The sequence below is a fragment of the Grampus griseus genome (assembly GCF_964374135.1).
Source record: "Grampus griseus genome assembly, chromosome: 8".
In the NCBI taxonomy this organism is placed as follows: domain Eukaryota; kingdom Metazoa; phylum Chordata; class Mammalia; order Artiodactyla; family Delphinidae; genus Grampus; species Grampus griseus.
In genome coordinates this window covers 44,532,688-44,557,724 of record NC_139002.1, presented here as the reverse complement: position 1 = coordinate 44,557,724, position 25,037 = coordinate 44,532,688, and the positions used below count along the sequence as shown (strand labels likewise).

The following is a 25,037-nucleotide window of genomic DNA, read 5'->3' as shown; positions in this document are numbered from 1 at the left end:
TCGGATGCAGCCTCGGGATGAATAAAGAAATGTTCTTGCCTCAGTGATCTCTGGTAGAGTGCGTGCGTGCGTGCGTGCGTGTGTGTGTGTGTATGTGAGTGAGAGAGAGAGAGAGAGAGTGAGTCACATTTGACCAGAGTAAAACCTCTGAGAATGTCATGGAACCTCACAGGAGTTTTGTGTGGAGAAAGCCAAAATCTCCTCTCTTTCTGCCTGAGGCAAGATATCTTTTTGGGAGTGCTGTGGTCAGTATTTGTTCTCCAGATCTTACCGAGGGTGTTTGTTTTCCATTGCTCCTGTAATGAGTGACCACAAACTCAGTGACTTAAAACAATACAAATTTATCATTTCACAGTTCTGTAGATCAGGAGTCCAACATGGCTTTCCCTGGGCTAAGATCATGGTGTTAGCAGGGCCTCATACCTTCTGAAGCTCTAGGGGACAGTCCATTTCCTTGCCTTTTCTAACTCCCAGCGGCTGCCTGGACCTCTAGACCCTCCCTCTATCTTCTAAGTCAGCAGAACAGCATCCTCAGACCTCTCTGACTGATATCCCTGCCTCCTGCTTATAAGGGCCCTTGTGATTGCGCTGGGCCCACTTGGATAATCCAGGATAATCTCTTCTCAAGATCCCTAACGTAGGCACATCCTCAAAGTCCCTTTGTCATGGAAGGGAACATCCTCATAGGTTCCAGCAAGTGGGATGTTACCATGTTGGGGAGTCATTATTCTGCCCACCACAGAGGACATCCATGCTGATACTGTACCACTCCATTACCTCCTTTGTTCTATCCATGCCGTCTAAGACTAAAGAAAGTGTCTTTGCTTGGTTGCTCTTGCTTTTGTTCTTATGGCAATTTTATGTGAGGACCACATTCTGAAATTCTGGCCAATTCATATCCCAAGGCCTTTTCACATCTCCTGTGAGTTAACCACGCCCTCCCATTTGGCACTGATGCAGTTGTGTATTTGGACCTGAGTGCAGAGGAATGGTGGCTGATCTGATTGGATGTTGGCTTCAGGGAGGCAGATGTGTATGCCCCACAGCCGAAAGGGAAGAGGGTGGAAGAACATTTTAGAGTCATCTCCGACACTAGATGCGCAGAGAGTGGAAAGTATGCTTAATAATCCAACCAACAGCAAGCCTCCTGTAATAGCAGTGTTGTTATCTTATCCCTAGGTAAGATAATGGGCAGGCCATGCCCTAGAGTTTAGTGAGTCCACAGAGCCGAAGTCCTAATATGGGGCAAACAGGAAGGAGGGACCATCAGCCACTTGATATATCCCCTTTAGAGCTTATCAGTCACGCTGTTATGGAAAAAACACGGTGTTTAGACTCAGAGGACCTTGGGTTTGAATCCCACCTGTTTCCCTTAACAGCTGTGCAGTCTTGGACAAATCAGTTAACCTCTCTGTTCTTCAGTTGTCTCACTTTTGAAGCAGAGAAGAAGAATAATATCTAATTCACATGGTGGTTGTGAGCTTAGAATATGGAAATATGCGGTGCTCAAAGTGTGAGGCCTGTGTCGGCAGCACATACATCAATATGAATATTACCTGTCACGGGTAGTTGGGACTTAACAAATGTGGGTTGTAATTTTCCTTATCCCCCCTGAGAGCCTCATTAGGTTTACCACGCTTTGTTTTCAGTTATTGTTTGTTTCGCAGAAGAGCAAGGTCAGTGACAGATCTGTTTGTTTACCAAGTCATGGTCTCTCTTTTCCTCTCCAACTAAAAAAGCCACATGAATAACAAATGAGAGAAAACAGTGTTATTCGTTTGCATTTTTGGCTGTGCCATTTTAGCTCAACAGAGAGAGTCACGGTTCTCTGGCAGCTCCCACCATCCTGGGTATCCGTTGTGTTGCCTCAGAGCCGGGCGGGGCAGCAAGCTTGTGCACGTGAGGGATGTTGTGATTCTTTCCATCTATTCCTTTTTTTTGGTTAAACGTAAGTGAACAACGTGAGCACACACTTGCCTCACCAAAGAGAGCTTCGTGTTACATTCTGTGTAAATATTACCACAGTGATTCGTCATCTCCTTTCTATACATTAGGTGAAATGGAGCCGTATGTTCTAGGTCAAGTTAAAAGTCAAAAGTTTTTTCGTGAAGAAATATAAACGCACTACCCAAACCACGAGGGGAATGAGAAAAATGGCTAAACCACAAATCACCTTTCAACTCTGAGGAAAGCCTACCCTGTAGAAAACGAGTTTAAGGGGAACTTCTTAACCCACCACCTAAGAATACGATGGAAATTTGGAAGGCAAGTGGTCCCAGGATAGAGCGGTGATTTACTAGTAATTTACGAGTAATTCAGGCCAGATTTCCAAGGTCAAATATTTCTATTTCAGTAATTTTCCTGAAGAATGATGTTATGGAACCTCCTCATATTATGCCCCCAGAGCTGTGTATGGGGTCAGCAGGAGCTGAGATGACCCCATGATTACGGATCGCAACTCATGAACCTGGACTGTGGGACAGACTCTGTGTTCTACTCACGGTGACCCTGTGAGCATAAGGCAGAGCGTGATGTGTATTATTGTCCTCACCGGCCAGAGGCTCTGAGAGTTACGTGCTTTGTCTAAGACCCCAGCTTGGACGGGGCACAGCCAGGACTGGAATCCACGTACGTGCCGACCGCGCTCACTTCCCCATACCGCGCTACTCCTGCTGACTTGGAACGTAATCGGCGCTGACAGGCTGCCTTGTTCTATGATGTCACCTCGACTGGTCTGTGTACCAAAAAAACCCGTCACCTTTGGGGTCATTTCCCTGGGTGTAAAATCAGAATCAAAATATGAATATGCGGCAGAAGTACATTCACAGTGACCTTATTTATGAACAACAGCTATAAAATGAGATACATGGTTGAGAAAATGAATCTGCAGGAAGGCAATATTAGAGTGAAAAAAAGCTATGAAAACCTGTGGACATGGGTTTGAATCTGAAACTTACTACTCATTAAATATGGACTAAATTAAAGTGGCTTAACCTCTACACGTCTCACTTATTATTGTTTCTTATCTGTGGATGTGGGTAATGCTTTTCATTATACAATATTGTGTGGTGATCCAATGAGATGATGTATATCAGAGTACCTGGCACAGTCTCTGTAACAAGGTAGTTGCACAATAAGTGCTTACTACATAAAGGATGGAGCAGGTCACTAATAATTGTTATTGTTAAAAGCGCAGATGAATCTGTTCTCTAGCAGGGAGAAAGGGTTGAGGACACCTAAGTTTTGCTTGGGGATGGGTGGGGAGGCATCAAGTTGCTGCTGGGCGGTGGCTGTGAGTGTGAGGAAATTAGACATCTAAAGTGGGTGTTAAACAAAGAGGTTACTGAAAGGGAATCGAGAGAGCGGGAGGGAGTCAGCAGACAGTCCTCAGGCTAAACCTCTTTCCTAGCAGCCTCTCCAGCCCATTTCCTGTCGTCTGTTGACCCACATTTTACACACTCTAATTCCCTGCACACAGCAGTTGGATCATACCTCTGGGCTGTCATTCATATTCTTCCCCAGAACAGTGTACCCCTCGGTTTTCATGTCGTTCACTTATCTTCCAGCCTTTGGGATTCAACCCTGGTGTCATCCTTCCAGGAAGCCTTCCTGAAACTTCCGGATTGGACAGAGGGCCCTTTTTAGTGACCTCTGCCTCCTCTGTGCATTCTTTCCTTTATTACTTCATACACTATAAAAAGTAATGATTTGTGTATGGGTCGGTCTTCCCCACTCTTCTGTGAGCTGCTCCTAAGGGCAGGGTTTTTGTCTTATTTATCTTTATATTCCTAGAATTCAGCAGTGCTCCCAGTGTAAAGGGATTACTTTAGAACCTCTGGTTGGAATTAAACTGGACTGGACCAAGGTGGGAAGCATCAGAATTCCTTGCCTATTTCATGAGGTTGTATATGAGATTAGACAGGAAGAAGAACAAAGGAGGGGGGGAGGGGGGTGGGAGGAGAAGAATTATTATTATACAGGAAAGTAGTGTAAATCTTTATAATTCCCAATTATAATAAGTAGTAAAAGTGGGTCAGTCAGATTTTTTTTTTCCCCTTACAAGCAACATCTATACAGATACTTAAATATCGCCACTCAAAGAAAAGATTTCAGGCAGCCCGTAAAGTTCAAGTTTTATCTCAGAGGCTTCTGTGTACATTATTCATATACAGCATAAAAATAAGTCATATCAGGCTCAGCTGAAGGTAAGACCATGTCGAGAAAGTACAGTACAGTAAAGAACCAGGGAGACGTTTTCAGGGAAACTCCTTGGAGGAGAGTCGGTCTCCACACTCACTCAATCTCAGTTTTTCTCAGTTCAGGCCACAATGTATAAGAACTGGAATGGGGAACATCCGTTTAATGGTTACCGGCTCGGGCTCTGAAACCAGCCTGCCTTTCTTCTAATCCTGTGTCTTTTACTTACTCTGTATGGACTCGAGCAAGTAAATTCTCCACTGCTTGCCTCAGTTTCCTCATCTATAAAATGAGGATTAAAAGAGTTAATACTTGTAAGGGGTTTAAGCAGTGCCTGGCCCATAGCAAATGCTCAGTAAATATAATTATTCACTATCTTTAGTCCTTCTTTGTTCATTGTCAAATGCGAGGGTATCAATTGCTCAAACGTCATTATTTGTATATCTATCCATCTGTCCATGCATTAATTTAACAAGTATTTTTGAGTGCTGACTGTGTCTGGTACTGTGTTGGGTGCCAATGGCACAGAAAATGAGTAAGACATGGCCCTGTGCCTAGTAAATTCACGGTATTGTGTGTGTACACACGTGCGCTTACGTGCGTGGGTAAGGGAGACTTACAGTTAAGCAGGTAATTTTAACAAACTTGATAAGTGCTCTACACGGAGAAGCACATGCTCATTAGGTCCCATGAAGAGAGGGACCTAATGCAGTTCCAGATGGTCAGGACAAGCTTTCCAGTAGAAGTGATACTGAAGTTGGGTATGAGTTGGCCAAGTGAGAGTTGCAGGTGAGTGGGGCAGGTATATTTTATACCAAAGTAGCCACCTTGATAGAGGCCTGAAAGCAAGAAAATTGTGAGTGGGTCAGTATGGAAAGTCAAGCAGGGAGTGACTAGATGCAAGTCTGGCCAGGAAAGGAGTTGTTATACCACCAGGGGCCTTTCCTGCCAGGTAATGAGAGTTTGGCTGTATCCTGTGTTAGCCAGTAGAGAAGCCCTGAAGACATCTTAGCAGAGATGAAAATGTTTAGATAGTTTCTGTCATTTGAACTGGGTCCCTTGGAAAGTTTTGCTAATTCCCAGCGTGTAGAATTTACTGCTGCTGCTTTTAGGCCCCGCTGTTTCCCTGTAGACTCCTATCACAGCCCTGTAGCCCTTTATTGAACTTACCTGTTTTTAATTCTGTCTCAGGAGACCGAAAGCACCTCAAAGACTATGTTTTATTTATCTCTGTATCCACAGAATCTATAACAGTGCTTGGCACAGAGCAGGCTCTTCACGGAGGCTTGATTAAAAAACAGGGTTTGATTTTAGGAAAATGTATTTCTTCTTATATTTCTAGAGCAAAGCGTTATCAGCTAAAATCTAGGCATTCAAGTCAGTGAACTGAGTGGTCTTTTTCACGGGGGCAGTGTGATCCCTAAGAGCTGATGCCCCCCGGATTCCTAATCCATCCACGAGCACTGCTGTGTGTCCGCACTGTGCTCGGCATTGAGGGAGATGTTTTTTAAATTGAAGTATAGTTGATTTACAATATCGTGTTAGTTTCAGGTGTACAGCACAGTGATCCAGTTATATGTGTGTGTGTGTGTGTGTGTGTGTGTGTTCCTTTTCATATCCTTTTCCCTTATAGGTTATTATGAAATATTGAGTAGAGTTACCTGTGCTATACAGTAGGTCCTTGTTGGTTATCTGTTTTATATATAGTCGTGTGTATATGTTAATCCAAATACTTTAAGATCTCATTAGATAGTTGTGAAACTACTGCATACATACACAGAACAACCCTCACATCCCCAGGATGTGTCTGGGAATGCTCAGTTCTCAGTAAATGTTTGTGACTAAATAATAATGGAAGAAGGTGTGAGGAATGTCTGCTAAATGTTCTGAGTCCAGTTGAGGGAAAGTCTGTGAGATAGTTTAATCTCATAGGGTTTCATTGAGGAACCTGGGCCTTGGAAGAGAAAAAAGATCTGGAGAGAGAGAAGAAAGAGGCAGAGGATTCTAAAGAGGGAGAAATAGCATGAACATCACTTCATAGAGACTAATCACCACTTAATGAAATCTAAGCAACTGGAAATCATGAAAGCTCTGATAATAGTTGGGTATGTTGGAATTCACATAAGAGAGCCAATTCCAGGCAAATTGTAATTTGGACGGTGTATGTGAAAGGACTAGCAGTTGCTTTAGCAAATAGCCTAAGTGGGCCTTCACGACAATGTTAATTAAAGCCAAGTTAATTAGTTAATTAAAACAAAAGTAGCAAATGATAGTTTCTAAAATTACGGTGGAGACAATGCTAATGTTTCTGCCACCTGCCTAGAAACCCTGGGGAGGGTTTTACCTTCTGATAAAATTTATAATTTAGGGCTATAGGCCTCTGTCATTAATTTAGCCATGAAAGGTCCACTGCTGGGCTTCCCTGGTGGCGCAGTGGTTGAGAGTCCGCCTGCCGATGCAGGGGACACGGGTTCGTGCCCCGGTCTGGGAAGATCCCTCATGCCGCGGAGCTGCTGGGCCCGTGAGCCATGGCTGCTGAGCCTGCGCATCCGGAGCCTGTGCTCCGCAACGGGAGAGGTCACAACAGTGAGAGGCCTGCATACCGCAAAAAAAAAAAAAAAAAAAAAAAAAAAAAAAAGGTCCACTGCTTCTCAGAACCTCAGCTCCATGACCCTGGAAACTCTGAATGTTGTAGAGCCAGAACTTTAGACTCATCAAATTCAATGCTTTATTTAGGTCAGAACTGGTTTTGTGTTCATTTGTCAATTTGCAGCTGAAGTGAAGGCCCTAAACGGAAGCATGGCTATCTGCCTGACAGTGATTTGATGCTGCACGATGTCGTGCTGGAAGATTAGTGTCTAAAACCAAAATGTGAATCACAGGGACCTCTATACATTGATGGCATAAATAGTATGTTTCTCTATAAAAAAATCTATAGTGACTCACTCCCTCTTAAATAAAAATCTCCCCTTGCTATTTCAGTGAATTGAGTGACTGACTCCGGGCACTTTTCTTTTTTGTGCTCTAGGGTGAGCCTATTTAACTTCTCAGAAAACTGCTCAGACCTGTTCGAATTAGCTCTATTCTTCCCTTAGGTGCTCAGAGAACAGAAGTGATTCTCTCTCCAAGATCGGAGGTGGAACTGGCTCTTTCTAGCCCCCTTCTCACTGAAGATATGAACTATTCTTCAGGCCCCCAGAAACCTTTCTTCTCTTTTGGCTATGATGATGGTTTCCAAAGAGAATCACCCTTGTAGTATCAATTCTCCAGCAGGTTAAGGGAGTTACTTGAAAAAGTAGTGTTGTGTTCAGTAAGCTTAGGGGAAGATGGAAAAGGATTAACACATGAGTGATTGGTTTATACACTGCAAGACTTTTCAGTTTTTATCTCCAGTAAAAGAATAGTCAGAGTCTCTTCAAGCTTGTTTGACCAAATACACTTTTTTTCAAGGAGCAATTTTGTCAGACTCGCTTTCCAAAGAAAACATTCTGGGAGATGCTCCACTCCGATGCCAAAAAGCTAAGGCCTGAGTTAAAAACTGCTGCATAACTTAACTAGTCATGAGACCATGGACAGGTGTTCTAACCATACTGGACCACAGACCCCTCATTTGAAAAATGGGAATGATTATTGCTTCTACTTTCAGTATTTTGTGACCACTAGACAATTCTGTTAATATTACTACTGCCACTAATGCTACTAGGTACTTCGCTTTCCATGGTAGACACTATTCACTGGTGTATCCAACAAGCACTTGACAGCTTCCTTTCAGTCTCCATTTCAGAAGATGTAAAAGCTAAATGCATGCTTTCCAATACTCTCTTGCAGCTAGGGGTAGCTATATTGAGACAGTTTGGGCCAATAAGACATAAAGGCAAATTCGTAGGGGACTCTGAGAAGATTATTGTTTTCCCTCATAAAGGGGTACAATGCATGGAGCTCTTGTGCATTCATCAGTAAAAGGCCTAGAGAATAGCAGAGATGTTGGCTCTGGCATCACTGAGCCCTGGAGGAACGCCAGGAGCAGGCTATCTGCATATTTCTTGTAACACGAGGAAAATGAAAGGCAAACAAGTCATGTAAATCTCTGAAAAGCAGGTTGACTTGCAGCTGAACACACTTCTAAAGATTTACCTACCATCTATTGAGTGCTTTCTATGTGCTGATAGAAAGCATTTAATACATATCAATTCAGTTACTCCTTACCACAGGGGTTATTATGTACCATTTCACAGGTGAGGAAACAGAAGCACCTTGTTCAAATTCACGCAGAGTGTGCACTAACTTTTGGAAATATAGTTACTATAACCTCAGAAGTTATTATTATCTTTTTCACTCTAAATTAGGCAATTAGTGTCCTCTCTAGAATGGAGCCCTCACCGTCTGCCAGGAGACGTGGAAGGGACATATATAAGCCTTTTCGGAAACAGGACCCAAACCCAATCTGGATTTATAGCAGCCTACTTCACCATACACTAGATGGAAGCAGAACCAGGCTAGGCTGAGCAGAGCAGCTGCTTCTCCCCAAAGACCTACCTCCGAAGATCTAGGTTACATATTTAATGTCACTCTAGATCCCAACAGATAGGCTTATTGGCATATTACAGAATTCAAGCCTGAGAAGCACAACTAATGAAAGTGATTTAGACTAAAATGTGAAAATCTTAGGAGCACTCAAGTTCACTTGTTCCCCATTAATTAAGCCCCAGTGTGAAAGGCAATGTGATACATACTGGCCTTTATAAAACTATAAACTAAAAGGTGAGATAAATCCATACATAAGCAGTTATATCTACAATGTTCTGAACATCTTGATTTTGGATCACAGAGAAGGAATACCTAGTTTGAGAGCTCATGGGAGGTATAGAGGAATTTTAGTTTGGATCTAACTTTATTTCTTAGAATTATAGCTTCAAAGCAGGGAGCAGCTATGGGATGTATGTGATGCAAGGGTATTATAGCTTTCTCAGGCCTTTCTTCTTCTCTATATCAGAAGCAGGTCCCAGCGTGAATATACTGGTTAATGGCAAAAAGAAGTCTCTGTATAATCAGAGGATAGCCTGTCTCAGCCATAATCATATAGACAGACCAGCATTTGCCAAGACCTCATACAGAAAAGCCAACAATTGCCAAAGGTGCCTCTGTACCTTCTTTCATATTCTAATACCCAGATGTGCTGACTACAGAATCCAATCATTAAGAACTACATGACCCTAGAGACATGGATGGGTCTAGAGACTGTCATACAGAGTGAAGTAAGTCAGAAAGAGAAAAACAAATATCGTATATTAACTCATGTATGTGGAACCTAGAAAAATGGTACAGTTGAACTGGTTTGCAGGGCAGAAATAGAGACACAGATGTAGAGAACAAACATATGGACACCAAGGGGGGAAAGTGGCGGCGGGGTGTGTGTGATGAATTGGGAGATTGGGATTGACATGTATACACTGATATGTATAAAATAGATAATGAATAAGAACCTGCTGTATTAAAAAAAAAATAAAAATAAAGCCCTCTGTTTAAGAACTTCCAAAAAAACCCCCAAAAAACAAACAAAAAAACAACAACTACATGACCCTGTAGGGAAAACAAGTTAAAATAGGACCCCAAATCCTAAGAATTCCTGTTTCTATTGGCATTACCAGTGAATTTTGTTGCTTATGCTGCCCTTTTATTTACTAAATTAGAAATGAAGTAGTTGAAAATAGTAATCTAATGTTATTAGAGGGATGATAGAATTATAGCAAAACATGAGATCAGTGGGTGGGAATCTTGAGCAGAAACTGATGACCACAGGAGTGCAGGGGATATTTGTAATACAGATCACAGCAGGCTTTGTTTATGGTTTCCTTTGCTGTGCAAAAGCTTGTAAGTTTAATTAGGTCCCATGTGTTTATTTTTGTTTTTATTTTCATTACTCTGGGTGGTGGATTGAAAAAGATCTTGCTGTGATTTATGTCAAAGAGTGTTCTGCCTATATTTTCCTCTAAGAGTTTTATAGTGTCCAGTCTTACATTTAGGTCTCTAATCCATTTTGAGTTTATTTTTGTGTATGGTGTTAGGGAGTGTTCTAATTTCATTCTTTTACATGTAGCTGTTCAGTTTTCCCATCACAACTTACTGAAGAGACTGTCTTTTCTCCATTGTATATTCTTGCCTCCTTTGTCATAGATTAGGTGGCGATAGGTGTGTGGGTTTATCTCTAGACTTTCTATACGGTTCAATTGATCTCTATTTCTGTTTTTGTGCCAGTGCCATACTGTCTTGATTACTGTAGCTTTGTAGCATAGTCTGAAGTCAGGGAGCCTGATTCCTCCAGCTCTACTTTCTCAAGATTGCTTTCGCTATTCGGGGTCTTTTGTGTTGCCATACAAAAGACAACCCTCAGAATCAGAAAAAATATTTGCAGACGAAGCAACTGACAAGGGATTAATCTCCCAGATATACAAACAGCTCATGCAGCTCAATATCATAAAAACAAACAACCCAATCAAAAAATGGGCAGAAGACCTAAATACACACTTCACCAAAGAAGACGTACGTATGGCCGACAAACACATGAAAAGATGCTCAACGTCACTAACTATTAGAGAAATGCAAATCAAAACTACAATGAGGTATCACCTCACACCGGTCAGAATGGCCATTATCAAAAGATCTACAAACAATGAATGCTGGGGAGGGTGTGGAGAAGAGGGAACCCTCCTACACTGTTGGTGGGAATGTAAATTGTTACAGCCACAGTGGAGAACAGTATGGAGGTTCCTTAAAAAACTAAAAATAGAGCTACCATATGACCCAGCAATCCCACTCCTAGGCATATACCCTGAGAAAACCATAATTTGAAAGGATTCATGCATGCATGCTGATGTTCATTGCAGCACTATTTATGATAGCTAAGAACATGGAAGCAACCTCAATGTCCATCAGCAGAGGAATGGATAAAGTAGATGTGGTACATATATATACAAGGGAATATTACTCAGCCATAAAAAGGAACAAAATAGTGCCATTTGCAGAGACGAAGGTGGACCTAGAGATTGTCATACAGAGTGACATAAGTCAGAAAGAGAAAAACAAATATCGTGTAATATCGCTTATATGTGGAATCTAGAAAAAATGGTGAACTTATTTGCAAAGCAGAAATAGAGTTACAGATGTAGAGAACAAATTTATGGTTACTAAGGGGGAAAGGGGAGGTGGGATGAATTGGGAGATTGGGACTGACATATATACACTACTATGTATAAAAAAAAAAACTAATGAGAACCAACTGTATAGCACAGGGAGCTCTACTCAGTGCTCTGTGGTGACCTAAATGGGAAGGAAATGTAAAAAAGAGTGGATATATGTATACGTATAACTGATTCACTTTGCTGTACAGCAGAAAATAACACAAGATTGTAAAGCAACTATACTCCACTAAAAATTAATTAAAACAAAAACAACTGATCATTGTAGCCTTAATCTTATGAAAGTTAGTAGAACCACTAGGGGGAAGTAGTGTGCACACTTGAAGACAAGCAAAAAGTAGCTACCACATTACTACATTCTCCAGTCCATTCATTCAACAAACATACCAGTGAATGATTATTGAGTGTCTTCTATGTGTCAAGCACCCTTCTCAGTACTTCTAGGCCCTGGAGGCACAGTGATGAACAAGGTAGACAAGGCCTCCACTCCCAAGCTTATCCTGCTTAGATTGGGACAAAGGGTATGTTCTACAGTCTGGCTAGAAGCTAGACAATGTAAAAATGGAGATGCTCTAGAAAGCCCAGGCTATACAATCAATGTATGTATAGGTTTGTTCTGCCTTATATGATGCTCTCTTTGTTATGAAGACCCTCCTCATTGCACACCTGACACAGAGACATTCAGGTATGGACAAAGACTGACAGCTGTTAACTTAGTTAATAATAATAGCAAACACTTAAGAAGTACTTATTGTGTGGCATACACTTACATGTATTTACTTATTTAGTCTTACAACCACTGTATGTAATATGTATTTCATTAACTCCATTCATCAGAGGAGGAAATGGAGGCATAGAGACGTTAAGTGATTTGCCTGTGGTTATACAGCTAGTAAGTGACGCTGCCCAGCTAACTGGGATGTTTAATCCCAGTGCTGCCCAGCTCTGCACTCTGCTACCTCCAATAAAGTGTCTATTGTGTGCTTGCGCTATTTCTTTCACTCTTGACAATCCTATGCGGTAGGTGATATGATCTCAATTTGGCAGATGAAGGAAGCAAGGCTCAGAGACAAGAAATGGTAGTGCCGGTGTTCAAACTCAGGACAAGCTGGCTACAAGGCCAGTGCTCTTCACCATTGCTGCATGTTGTCTCCATGGAGCCTGCCCTGGTGAGTTTTTGGGGTGTTTAGGCACAGTCTCACAATTCCGTCCCTCCAGCAACCGGTTTGTTTTCTCTATCAGGATTCCCTGGAAGATTTTATTTGAAGAGAGAGTTTAAAGAGAGGCTGATAAAATAAAAGTTTGGAAAAAATAAATTTTCTTGGATAAAATAAAAGGCTTATCTTGCAGAAGTTGCAGAAAAAGAATGTTTTAGAAGTCACGAAGGCAGATGGAAAATATTCCAGCAGTTAGATATATGGAAGGTCTTCTATGTATAGGCCATGACATACCCAGGATTTATTGAGGAAGTAGAAGGGGTTATTTTTCCCAAGGTTTACAGTTTAGTTGAATACCCTGCACAGTGTACGTGGAAAGAGATGAGAGGCATATAGGAATCAGAAAAGAATTGAGAGAGGCAAGGATACATGTTAATAATGCAAATGAATTGGGTCATGCGGATAAACTCCCAAGTACCCTATGAGTCCTTTTTAGTCCTCAGCAGACACAGTCCTCAGCAGACACAGTACCTTTACCATCACCCATAATTCAGGCTTTGAAGAATCAGGGCTGATAGGAAAGTAGGATTTTTCAGGAAGGCTAAATGATGGTATAAGAGAATTGTTCAAGGATTAGTATTTAGCTATCTTCCATTTGAAAAATGCTTATCTTCCACTTATTTGTCTAGATTTTAGGAAAATTCTCAAATCTCTATAGAGTTTGCAGACTGATGCTCTGACTAGCTCTTTTGATGTGTTTTCTTAAACATTATTCCCAGTAACAATCTATGTAGCCTTTTTAATACCTCCAAATTTGTTCTCAAGCCACTGATAAGATGATCTCATTGCCTTTTGAAGTGCCTTAGGGGGCATTTATCACATAACAAGGTCCTCCACATGGAGGGATATCATTGGCTGTTGGCTTCAGATTCTTTTCAGATGGCCATTGGCCGATAACTACTACGTGGGATGCTGGCCTTCGTGGATGGGATGAGACTATGGACAACAGAGAAAGTGGGAAACTGGCTGGTTGTTTAGCAAGGTTATATGCAAAGCCCCTTTGTTGTTTTGCCCCTTTCAGCTACTTAGACATGTCCCAAAGAGTTCAAGTTGCCCATTAAGAATGAAAGTATAGGGCTTCCCTGGTGGCGCAGTGGTTGAGAGTCCGCCTGCCGATGCAGGGGACACGGGTTCGTGCCCCGGTCCGGGAAGATCCCACATGCCGTGGAGCGGCTGGGCCCGTGAGCCATGGCCACTGAGCCTACGCGTCCGGAGCCTGTGCTCCGCAACGGGAGAGGCCACAGCAGTGAGAGGCCCTTGTACCGTAAAAAAAAAAAAAAAAAAAAAGAATGAAAGTATAAATTATATATGTCTTGTGCCTCTGTGGGATGGGCAGTCAAGGGTCCTTCTGGGCTTGAGAGAGGTTCAGGCACATGTAAATGCAGTCAGATGTGTAAGGCTCTTGTTGCTCTGCTCTCAGCATAATCTTTGTTAACACTAATTTTCTCTGTTCTATGCGGGTGAATTAGAATTTAGTCCACGGTATATCTCTGTCCCCTCAGGACCCCGAGGTCCTTGCCTTGCCTTAGTGATTTAGCTGTGTTCTCCCTGTTCTTCTGACCTCACTTCCCTTTTGTTGTAAGTCTTTGCTTTTTTTTCTCTATCTCAACTTTTATGTTTCTGGCCTTAGGTTAAGTCACCAGGCCCATACCCAATTAACTCCATAAAAACCATTCAGTGCAAACGTCCAAAGCCCTTTCCCAGCACCCTGCCTCCCCTAGTTTCAGTTATTCAGGTATTTCGCATCTCAAAGGCCTGGGAAACAAATGCCACTGATTCCACCCTAGGAATCAGTGCTCTATGGCACCTGCAAAACTTTTACCTTAGGGTTTCCCCAGAGGAGCCCCTCCTCTTCCACAGGTTGACCAGGCTGCTGGATCTGCTGGCTGCCGAGGAGGACTTGCCATCCCCCACGTGCATGCGCACCACCGTGGACGTGGTGAAGGCGCTGCGCACGTTCCTCTCTGGTTTGGCCAGGATGATGTATACCTTCGGCACAAACATGCAGCCGAGGGCCACTGTGGCGCTGAGGCTGACTGAGAAACACATGGTGATGATTTTGTAGTTGCTGCCGAAGTAGATGGGCACAAAGGCCAGCCATATAATGCAGGTGGTGTACATTGTGAAGGCGATATACTTGGCCTCGTTGAAGTTGGCTGGAACATTTCTGGTCTTGAAAGCATAGAAGGTACAGCTCAAAATCAGCAATCCATTGTATCCAAGAGGAGTGACAACTCCTAGGTTGGTGGTGTTGCAAATCAGGTAGACTTCTCGAATGCTTGGGTAGTCGTGCATTATGTCGGGAGGCTCCATTATAAAGAGGGCGATGATGATGCCCAGCTGGATGCATATGAGAATGAAAGCAATCACTAGCTGGGCACAGGCACTCATGAATCTGGGCTTTTTGGTACAGATCTTCTTCTTGCTGCCAGCCAGGATCCTTGCAATACGATTGGTCTTGGTTACAAGGGCTGAATAGCTCATGGCTGGGGAGAGACCGATGCCTATTCTCTGAAGGTAGCAGTAAATCTGTTTGGGCTTTGCAATGAGGCAGAAGGTACATAAGTAGCCCAGGCAGATGCCAGCAAGGATAATGTAGCAGAGTTCCCTGCTGGAGGACTTGACTACTGGTGTATCACGGTAAATGATGAAGACTGCGGTGACAAACAGGGTGGCTAGCAGGCCGAGGCAGGCAAACACCACAGCTGCAATGGGCTCAGGGTCACCCCAGCGAAGATACTGTACTGGGATCAAATCACAACCTGCAGAGACACAGACACATATTGAAAAAGAAGGAAGAAATATTGACTTGGGTCACTTGTGCCTAAGTTGTAAGCAGGTGCCTATGACGCTTAGAGTTTGTCTCCAGTCTACCCTTCTAAGCTCAGTATCCCATACGACTCCTTTCTTCATATATTCAGTCATAAAATATTTATCTTTAGATTATCAAATACAGACTCTGTGACAGGAGCTGTTCTAGGTTCTGAAAGCAAAATGATGAAGAACGTATTCCCCGCCCTCCAAAAAAAAAAATTGGTGGGGGTTAGGGGGACTTTTATAGAATTACCTACAGGTGGGATAAGGACCATGAAGAAGTAGAGCATGAACCCTGACTCAGTCTGTGAGAACAGTAAAATCTCCTTCAACAGGAATTAGCAAATGCAAGTGTTGTGGTTTGGCTGAATTTGTGGATTTGGTAGGTTTAGCAAATAGAAATTAATTGTAAGGAAAGAGCTAGAGGGCATTGGAGGCATGAAAGGAGGTTCCATACAGTAATGTGATGAGTGGCCTAAGATAAGTCTGGAACGTAGGCAGGAGGGGATCTTGCAGGGCAGAGGGTCTTAGATCAATGGGAAGTCATTGGAGGGATCTATGTAGAGTAAGAGGAATCACATGGTCAGATTTGTGTGCGTGTGTTGTAAACATTATTTTGGTTGCCGTGTGGATTTTGGATGAGGTAAAGGTGTAGAGGGATTTGAGAAATATTGGAAGCAATATAGGCTGTTTAAATGCATGTGGGGATATGTGAAAGACAAAGGCATCAAGGATGACCAACATTGGTGCTTGAATCCACTGCAAAAAACATGACAATTTGGCGTCGTTTGGGTTATGTGCCTTCCTTTTAAATTTCTTTAGGGCAGTGATTCTCAAACTTGGCTACACACTGGAATCACTTAGATGTTTTAAAAAAGTACTGTGGCCTGGGTTTCAGTGCCAGAGTTTCTGATTTCATTGGCCTGGGTATCAGGATTTTTAAAAGGCACTCTAAGTGCTTCTAAACTTGCAGCCAGAGTTGAGAACCACTGCTCTCAAAGGATCATTCTTGTCAATTAGATTTTTAAAATGGAATTGAGATAGCTTTATTGAGTGAATAGGAGAGGAGGTAGTAATCTGGAGCACTGGACACTTCAGCAATGTGGCAGAGATCATTCACTGCCTGCAAATAGCCATCCTCCTCTTTATCCTCAGCAACAGATCTCCGTTTCCTTTGGGGTGGTAAAGGATGCAGCTAAAACGCTACATTTGCCAGCAACCTTTGCAGTCAGGTGTGCCATGTGATAGGTTTTAGCCAGAAAGATGTAAGCAGAGAACTCCTTCAAGGAAAATGACTCATCTTGGAAAGTACCTTTTTTGCCCTTCCTGGCTTTCTCCTTCTGTCGACTGGACTATACACATGATGGCTAGAGCTCCAGCAGTTATCTTGGGCTATAAGGTAACATTAAGGTCAGAAAACATGTTTTGGGATTTGGAAGAGAAAAATGCAGGGAGCCTGAGTCCCTGTTAACCGTGGAATCACTGACTAGCTCTGGACTGTGTATATCATATTTACCTTGTTTAAACAACTTTTATTTCCCTTATATATGCAGCCACACCAAATCCTAATTGATATAGCTGTAACTTCCTGTATCTCCTGGTCAAGGGTATTGTAGTAAGTGGCTTTGAATATCAATGGCTACTAGGAGGTAAGGGAGACAACAGTCACAGTATGTAATGATGGCGTAGGGGAGCAGAATTCACCATCCCCAAGTATGTCTTTTTGCGATATTAATTACTTTCAGCTGGTTATTTTCTAAGAAACGGCAGACGGGGGAAGAAAACTGAAAACCCCACTAGGAGAGACACACTTTTGTAAGAAACATTTGCATTCATGAGGGAAATTTCCATTTGGAAGGGTGGCACCCTCACTGTACAGTAGAGGAGGATGTCCAAATCTCTAGAAATTCTTATCAGTGGAGAAGGCAAAGACTTGAATCTGCATAAAAACCTTTACCCTTACTGTGCTTTTCCTCCCCTAGCTGACTGTCCCCACCCTCAATGTCTCTATTTTCTTTAGCTGAGGACAGTACTTAAGATGAGGGCTTTGGCCATTTTGGTGAGTAACTCATTTTTCCTGAGTCTCTCCCATGTCTACAGGTTGTAAAACTCTTTGATTTCTCTTCTTAATGTCTCATGTTAATTTCATTCTCTTGATGTCAGCCAGAAGCACCTAGAAGGGTAGAGGGAAATTTCTTTCTCCCTGACAATGACAAAGAAGCGTGGGGTTCTTTCAAAACATGTCTGAGGCAGCTCTGTTGTAGAAAGAAACGAAAACATTCTTTCTTCTCTCTCTTATTTCTGCCTTGCCAGTCTTTTTCTTCAAGATCTTAGGTTTCAAACTATTAGTTTACAGTAAGATGCAATACGGGTTTAATAGGATGTGTGAGTTAGCCTAGGGTCCTCAGCACACTTTACAAAATAGTTTCTGTGGGAAAATGTATGCTTAGTTTAAAAACCTGTGCTTTTAACTTTAAAAAATGTGTATGTGGATAGCCCAGACTAAATATGACAGTTATTTTATATAGTGTATAGGATTATAAATAAATGCATATCTCATTGCTAATGAATATACCTGTATCTATATTTCTAGGCACTTGTGTTCACGTGTGCGACTTATTATGTAGGATATCAACTTCTGAGACTTTAGGATACCATAGGGTTTAGGTTCATATTTACAAATTTGTTCTTCATAGAGACTATTTTACAAGAAAATAGAGACTCATCATTCCTATCTTTATTCTTCCATAACAGCTTATTTATAACACTGATATGACAGTGAAATTCATTATCTACTGTAGTTAATTCTATAGGGGTCTGTTTCCCCTGCTAGGTCATGAGCTACTACGTGTCCATGGTAATTTACTGATATAGGAAAGATGTTATGTGGTACCTGAAGCAGGAATCCTTTCAACAGCTAAAGAGAATCACCTGAAAAAATATGTAAATATTTAAGGACTTTCACTTTACTCCTTTTTTTCCCCCTGTTGTTCTGCTAAATCTTAACTGCTTTTATCTAAACGTCATTAGCACCCTAATTACTGAATGGTTTATCTGGGATAACATTCATCACTGTTTTTATGTCAAATATATTCTTGAACTCTTCATGTGCAACCTGTTAACATCATGTGTGAAACTTAGAAATCTCCATTAGATACATGTGTTGGAAGAAATGTGTATAAGGGATGCCTCTAATGTGTTGTGGTTATTTTCTCAAAGTTGTCAGAATTTATATATTCAAATGAATGTTTTTTTCATTTAACGTGAACCACTGCAAAGGCTTTAATGATGCCGCCATTGCACAAAATACTTTTGAAACTATTCTCTTGGAATAGAAGATATTGGATTCTGATGATAGTGTTATAATCATTGAATGTTATAAATTGGATAAGATCTTAGAGTTTCCAAGAATGGATGTGCATCACAGTCACTTGGAGAGTCTACAAAAATACAATTCAGGAGTCTAAACTCAGGAGATTTCGAATCAGTACATTTGGGGTGGGACAAAAGAATTTTGTTTTGAATCAGCAAGCTCAGTGACTATACAACTGGTCCTTGGTTGGCAGCCCAACCTTAGAGATTATCAGGCTGACTTCTCATCCAGGGATGAGAAGTAGGGATAGGATGCAATCACCCTAACCCTACCTAAGGCTTTCCATGAGCTATGTTGTCTCAAGGCCAGGATTAATAGTGGGGGAAGATAGACTGGAAAGACAGGAGGTCTGTATGGCAGGTAGAGACGGGAGGTGAGTAAAATGGTTAGAAGACTATCACAATAGGACAGGCAAGGGATGTTAGGGCAATAATTAAAAGCCACTGTCCTGAGAACATTCAGCTGGTAAAGACATTTCAGAACTAGGACTGAAAGAAGTGATGAGGTAGACAGACAGCAGAGTCAGGAGAGAGGCTTCTAACCAAGCTGATGGCAGTGCTGTTAACCAAGATGCAGGCTGTTGGAAGAAGAGCGTCACATTTTATAGGAATGATATCTAGTTCCAGTTTGGACATGTGTTTGAAATGTTTATGACGAGTAGAGCAGATGGGAGCAGAAGCTTAGAAGAGCTATCAGGGTAGAAGTTACAGCTTTAGGAATCATCTGTGTATAGGTGGAAATAAGAGACATGGAAGTAAATGTAATCAATAAGGAAATTCATGGATATATATAGATGAGAGCAGAGTCTGGAAGTCTGGTATGACACCGAACTTAAGGAAGGGCAGAGGAAGAGGATATGTCAGGGAAGATATAAGCTAGATCATCTAGAAGGAAGGAAGGGTGTCAGAAGCCAAAGGAAAGTGGTTAAGTGGATGGTGCACCGTATCCTCCTCTAACAATGTCACTTGTTTTCTTTCTTTCTTTCTTTTTAAAAATCCTTACCCAAAGAGCGTGCACAAAGCTTTGAGCTTCAGTTTTCCAGATATCTCTCCTTGTGGCATATCACTCTCTTATATTCCCCCCTTTACTACTTTTAGTTCTGTTTCCTCTGAACAGGGGGTGGTATCATGAAGAAGTTCTATCAAATCTCAGAATATTGAGATACTGCCAACCTTATTATGATATAAGTTTAGATCCTCATTAATCGCTATGCCTACTTTGCATTGGTTTACAAACATCTGAATACACTGTTATTCTTCCTAAATGTCTTCCTTATTTTCTTCTGTGAATTAGGGCCTTTTCTGCATTAATGGTTTTCTTTTTTATCCCAGTTTCATTCTTAGTGTAATGGTAAGTACTCAGTATTGGAAGTACTCAGTGTACTGGTAAGTTATCACTGGAAGGGTATGTAGAAGTTAACTAAGAATCTGTAGACTATATATTTTATAGTTTTACTATAATCAGTTTAGCGTATGCTTTTTATATTTTAGATGAAAGGATCTTGATCATATTGGTGAAGTTCCCTCCTAACAAGCATATTAGAGTTTCTTAGAAGATGCACGATATTATTACATTCCTTTCTAGAAATGCATGTGAGGCATAAATTATAAAATCACGACCTGTTTTCTGATGACATCTCTTTAGGTGGCTATCCACTTCTCACTTTCCTCCCCTTTCATGCTTGATCCGTATTCTGTGATTCTCCAGTATAATTCATCCTTTCATAGCTTGAGGTGACATATATTGAAAACAACAGTTTTTTTCTTTTCCATTATAGTTTATTACAAGGTATTGAATATAGTTCCCTGTGCTATATGTAGGACTTTCTTGTTTATCTATTTCATACATAGTAGTTTGTATCTGCTAATCCCAAACTCCTAATTTATCCCTCCCCCACCCCCTTCCCCCTTTGGTAGCTATAAGTTGGTCTGCGAGTCTTTCTGTTTTGTAAATAAGTTCATTTGTATCGTTTTTTAGATTCCATATAAGTGATGTCCTATGATACATGTTTTTCTCTGTTTGACTTACTTCACTTAGTATGATAATCTCTAGGTCCATCAGTGTTGCTGCAAATGGCATTATTTTATTCATTTTAATGGCTGAGTAATATTCCATCACACACACACACATATGTGTGTATATATATATATCACAGCTTCTTTTATCTATTCATCTGTCGATGGACATCTAGGTTACTTCCATGTCTTGGCTATTGTAAATAGTGCTGCTGTGAACACTGGGGTGTATGTACCTTTTTGAATTAGAGTTTCCTCTGGATGTACGCCCAGGAGTGGGACTTTTGCATCATATGGTAGCTCTATGTTTAGTTTTTTAAGGAACCTCCATATTGTTCTCCATAGTGGCTGCACCAGTTTACATTCTCACCAACAGTGTAGGAGGGTTTCCTTTTCTCCACACCCTCTCCAGCAGAAAATACAACAATTTTTTTTAAAGGGAAGGAGAGCTGCCAAAACTGTATTATCCACATTATCCTATGATTCCACTACTGTGCTTCCCATACATCTAACGGGAGATGGACGGCTCACTGATTTCCTGGACACCTAAAAATGATACGACTGCTTAGCAATAACTGGTACTCATGCTTACTGTTTGGGTATTAGTCTTGCAGGAGTAATATTCCTGTAGTTAATAGTTCCTAGACTGTTGCATTCTCAAACCCTCTTCCAGGTGTCTGTTCAGGCAGAAGGAAAGAGGAGTCAAAGATCCTGGGACAGTTGCCTGATGTTCTGTAAGTTGACTAGGCAGGAACTCCTTGACAAGCTCCTTATGTCCTGTATAATTTTGGAGGAAAGGAAGTTGCTGCTGAGAATCTTTGAGCATCAGATGTACGTGTTGTCCGCTGCCGGCCAGGCCATTTCAGGTATACGAAACTCATTCGGGGCTGTTGTGGAACTCTCGTCTCATACGTGAACAATAGATCTGCCCAGAGTACAGGGTGTTGACTGGGGGCTAACAACATCACGCCTGCTGGCAGTCTGCTCCATCGATAGACCATTTGTCTGCCTTTCCTCCCTTCTTTACCTGTCTGGATCTGGATCTCTAGGGTGTTGGTTTGAGATAGCAGAGTGATGCAGACTCAGAATTCTTTCTGCCTTGTTCATAGCCCTGCTCATTTAATATTTTCTCTTCACTTAGCCTAAGCTAAAGTTTTTCATTACTTCCATATTTCAGAAGAACTGGAAGTGATGTGTGTGTGTGCGTGTTATATTTAGGTACCTTATTTTTCTTTGTAGCACTTACTATAATTTTAATCTATCTTGTGTGTGTATATGTGCATGTGTTAGAGAGAGAGAGAGAGAGAGAGAGAGAGAGAGGTTGAGAGAGACGTCATATTGTTTAAGTCTGTCCTCCCTACTTCACTAAAAGCACCCTGATGTCAGAGACTTTGCGTCTTTTGCTCACGAATGGAACCGTGGTACTGAGCACGGTGCCTTACTCATATGGTTAGCACAGCAATTTACACATTAATATATCTACTATATAGTCAAAGTATAATCAAATTCTCATTCTGGTGTATGGATCAAATCATCCTCAGCAAACCTTTTTGTGGCCTTTAAAGTCCAAGTTGCAGAACTGTTATGTACTGTTGTAGATAGAAATCTAAATTCAGTGCATTACACCTGAATTTTAGAGTCAGGATTCTGAATCAGAGAGGGCAAAGCTAAGTAAGCACCTCAAAGGCTTCCTTCTGCCTAGGGGTGTGACAAGTCTCACATTAGAAATATTCCTGGTACTAACTTGGCAGTGATCAGTGTTTGTGATTAATCTAATTTTGAGTAATTCATTGGATCTGGGAATTATGAATAGAAGAAAGAGGGAGGCAGTAACCTAAGTCATTCTTTAACAAGTGTCGTTTAGTATAAAGTTCAGATACACCGTTCCCAAAAAGGCTTCAGTAGTTGTGGCACACGGGCTCAGTTGCTCTGCAGCATGTGGGATCTTCCCGGACCAGGCCTCGAACCCGTGTTCCTTGCATTGGCAGGTGGATTCTTAACCAATGCACCACAAGGGAAGCCTTTGTCCTTTGGTGTCCTTTGGTGGGTGCCCTCTAGGAACCAGTGGGCGGCTCTCACTCCAGTCGGCAGCACTAACTGGAAACCCCCAGAAGAGTTAGCAGCGAGGTCACTGTGAATCCCACCCATGACCTGCCAACAGTGTTGATCCAACTGAAGCTTTCTCCTTTCTGTGGCCCCCACCACTCAGCACTTACCCAAGACTTCTCACCACTTTTCCTGGACCCTTTCTCCCCAGCAGGGCCTCAGAAGGCCTGTCGCCTCCCTGCTCTGTCTCCTAGACCATGGCGACTCTTTTCTCAGTGTGTCTTTTGCTAAAGATGCCCTTTTTGTATAAATAAAAGATAATTTGGAGTTGTTCTCTCTCTCAAAAAAAAAAGGCATTCCCAAAAAGGCATTTTCTAGAGTTGATTGATTTTACCATTACCTTAGCATGAAATAAAACATAACCATGATTCCTCCCTCAAATGAAAATTTAGTCTCTATCCAAAATGTTTGGTAGGTTTTATGGAAGCTGCCTTAATGGGAAGCCACTTTATTCCTGTTTATGCCAGCATTAAAAAAAAGGGCAGAAACTAACATGTATTGAATGCCTACTAAATGTCAGGTGTTATCCTAGATATTTTAGGTAATCTTCACAATAAACAAGTGAGGTAGGTATTATTAACTCTGTTTTACAGAGGAAGGATATGAGGTTTAATCTGATGCGTTGGGGCTGAGATTAAAACCCTGTGAACATTTTGATGGATTGATTGACTGACTGACTTATGTTACATCAGGAGAGACAAACTGATCAGTGTTCCTTTCAAAGGGGCCCTGAGGTTACTTAGTAGGAAGCAGAATCGTGAATAATTGGCAATGTCTGCCATGTGCAAGGAGGGGCTAGTGGTGGCATAAGTATTTGATATTTGACGTAGATCCATTCTCCCTCCTGAGAAATCTCATTGGTTCAAATTCTTCAGCGAGGTTCTCATCCTGGCTTATATGTCCTGAGGGTTGCTAGCCAGACACTGATTGGTAAATTTTTACTTTTGTGTCCCTAAAGTTTTCTAGTGTGGAATGAGCACCAAGTACCCACAGCACACGAGAACAAGGATTGATTGTAGGACATTCCTAACATTGCCACATAGAGGACTCACAGCCACCCATTTATCATCGGACCCAGCCTATTTCACGCCCTTCAAGGTTTATTGCATATTTTTTGTTTTAGATTCCCTTAATAAAATTCCCTCAGAGAGCTGACAACTCAGGGCTATAGTTTTTATTTAGCTTTTATATTTTTTTATTTGTTACATTTTATAGGGGAATTTGAAATTGTATGCAAAGATTAATTTCAGAATTAGGCATAAAGAATGATTTAATAGTTCTGCAGAGTGCTGAGGGGACGGATTATCACAGATGCACACTTGTAGGGACCAGCTTTGGAAAAATATGACTTCCAGTCATACTGCGGATGAATGAGAGAGGAAAAACACAGCATATGAATTTAAATAATAAAATGTGCTGACTGGAATACTTTGCTCCATTTTTACCTTTCCCCTCTCCCCTCACTATCTAACTCATTCCTCTTTCATTTTCCAGCTCTTCTTTGAGGATGGCTTTTCTGATTCCTGGAGTGACAGGTTCCTCCCATGTGGTCAAGCAGTTCCCTGTGCCGGTGTCTATCACAGCGCTTGCACAATATTTTTTTGCACATAATAGCACAACTCTTATGCTCATAGTGAACTTGCTTGTCTGTTTCATGTAGTAGACAGAGAGCAAATTGAGAGCAGGGGACTGTTTGCCTTTTGCTCTGCTGTGCCAAGCCAGTAGCCAGTACACAACACGCACTTAAACAGGTTGAATGAATGAATGATTATGTTAATGGAGGAGAGAACAGTTGAATCAGGAGACATGCATTTCATTTTCAGCTTGCACACAAATATTTCTGGTGAATACGAGACGCTTCCTCTATTTATTTGTGTCTCCATTTGTTTTTACTTTTTTGGAATTTATTTAGTAACAATGAGCATTCAGAGATATTTTCATTGGATGGGGATCCTTCCATCTGAGTCTTTTTCCATTTTTATGAGAGAGGGCACATTTTACAACCAGGTAGCTTCTTCAGCCTGCTTTCTGCCCGTGGATGACTGGATTACCAAGGATCTCTTTATATTTGAACTGTCTGTCCTTTGCATGTTTTAGTTGTCTCTCCATCCATTTTTCT

General features: G+C 41.6%; 1 protein-coding gene and 1 long non-coding RNA gene across 3 annotated transcripts in view; one reads left to right on the top strand and one right to left on the bottom strand.

The window, feature by feature from the left end:
- The window catches only part of GRM5 (glutamate metabotropic receptor 5), a gene marked incomplete at both ends in the record, with an annotated part of 539,059 nt that overhangs the window by 42,164 nt on the left and 471,858 nt on the right, over positions 1-25,037 (bottom strand). For both annotated transcript variants that reach the window (XM_082659930.1, XM_082659929.1), the window contains one exon: positions 14,433-15,372. In XM_082659930.1, the coding sequence (XP_082516056.1) occupies positions 14,433-15,372 (940 nt within the window). The remainder of the gene's footprint in view (positions 1-14,432; positions 15,373-25,037) is intronic.
- Positions 1-25,037, top strand: part of LOC309826002 — a 115,165-nt gene that overhangs the window by 41,898 nt on the left and 48,230 nt on the right. The window lies entirely within an intron of this gene.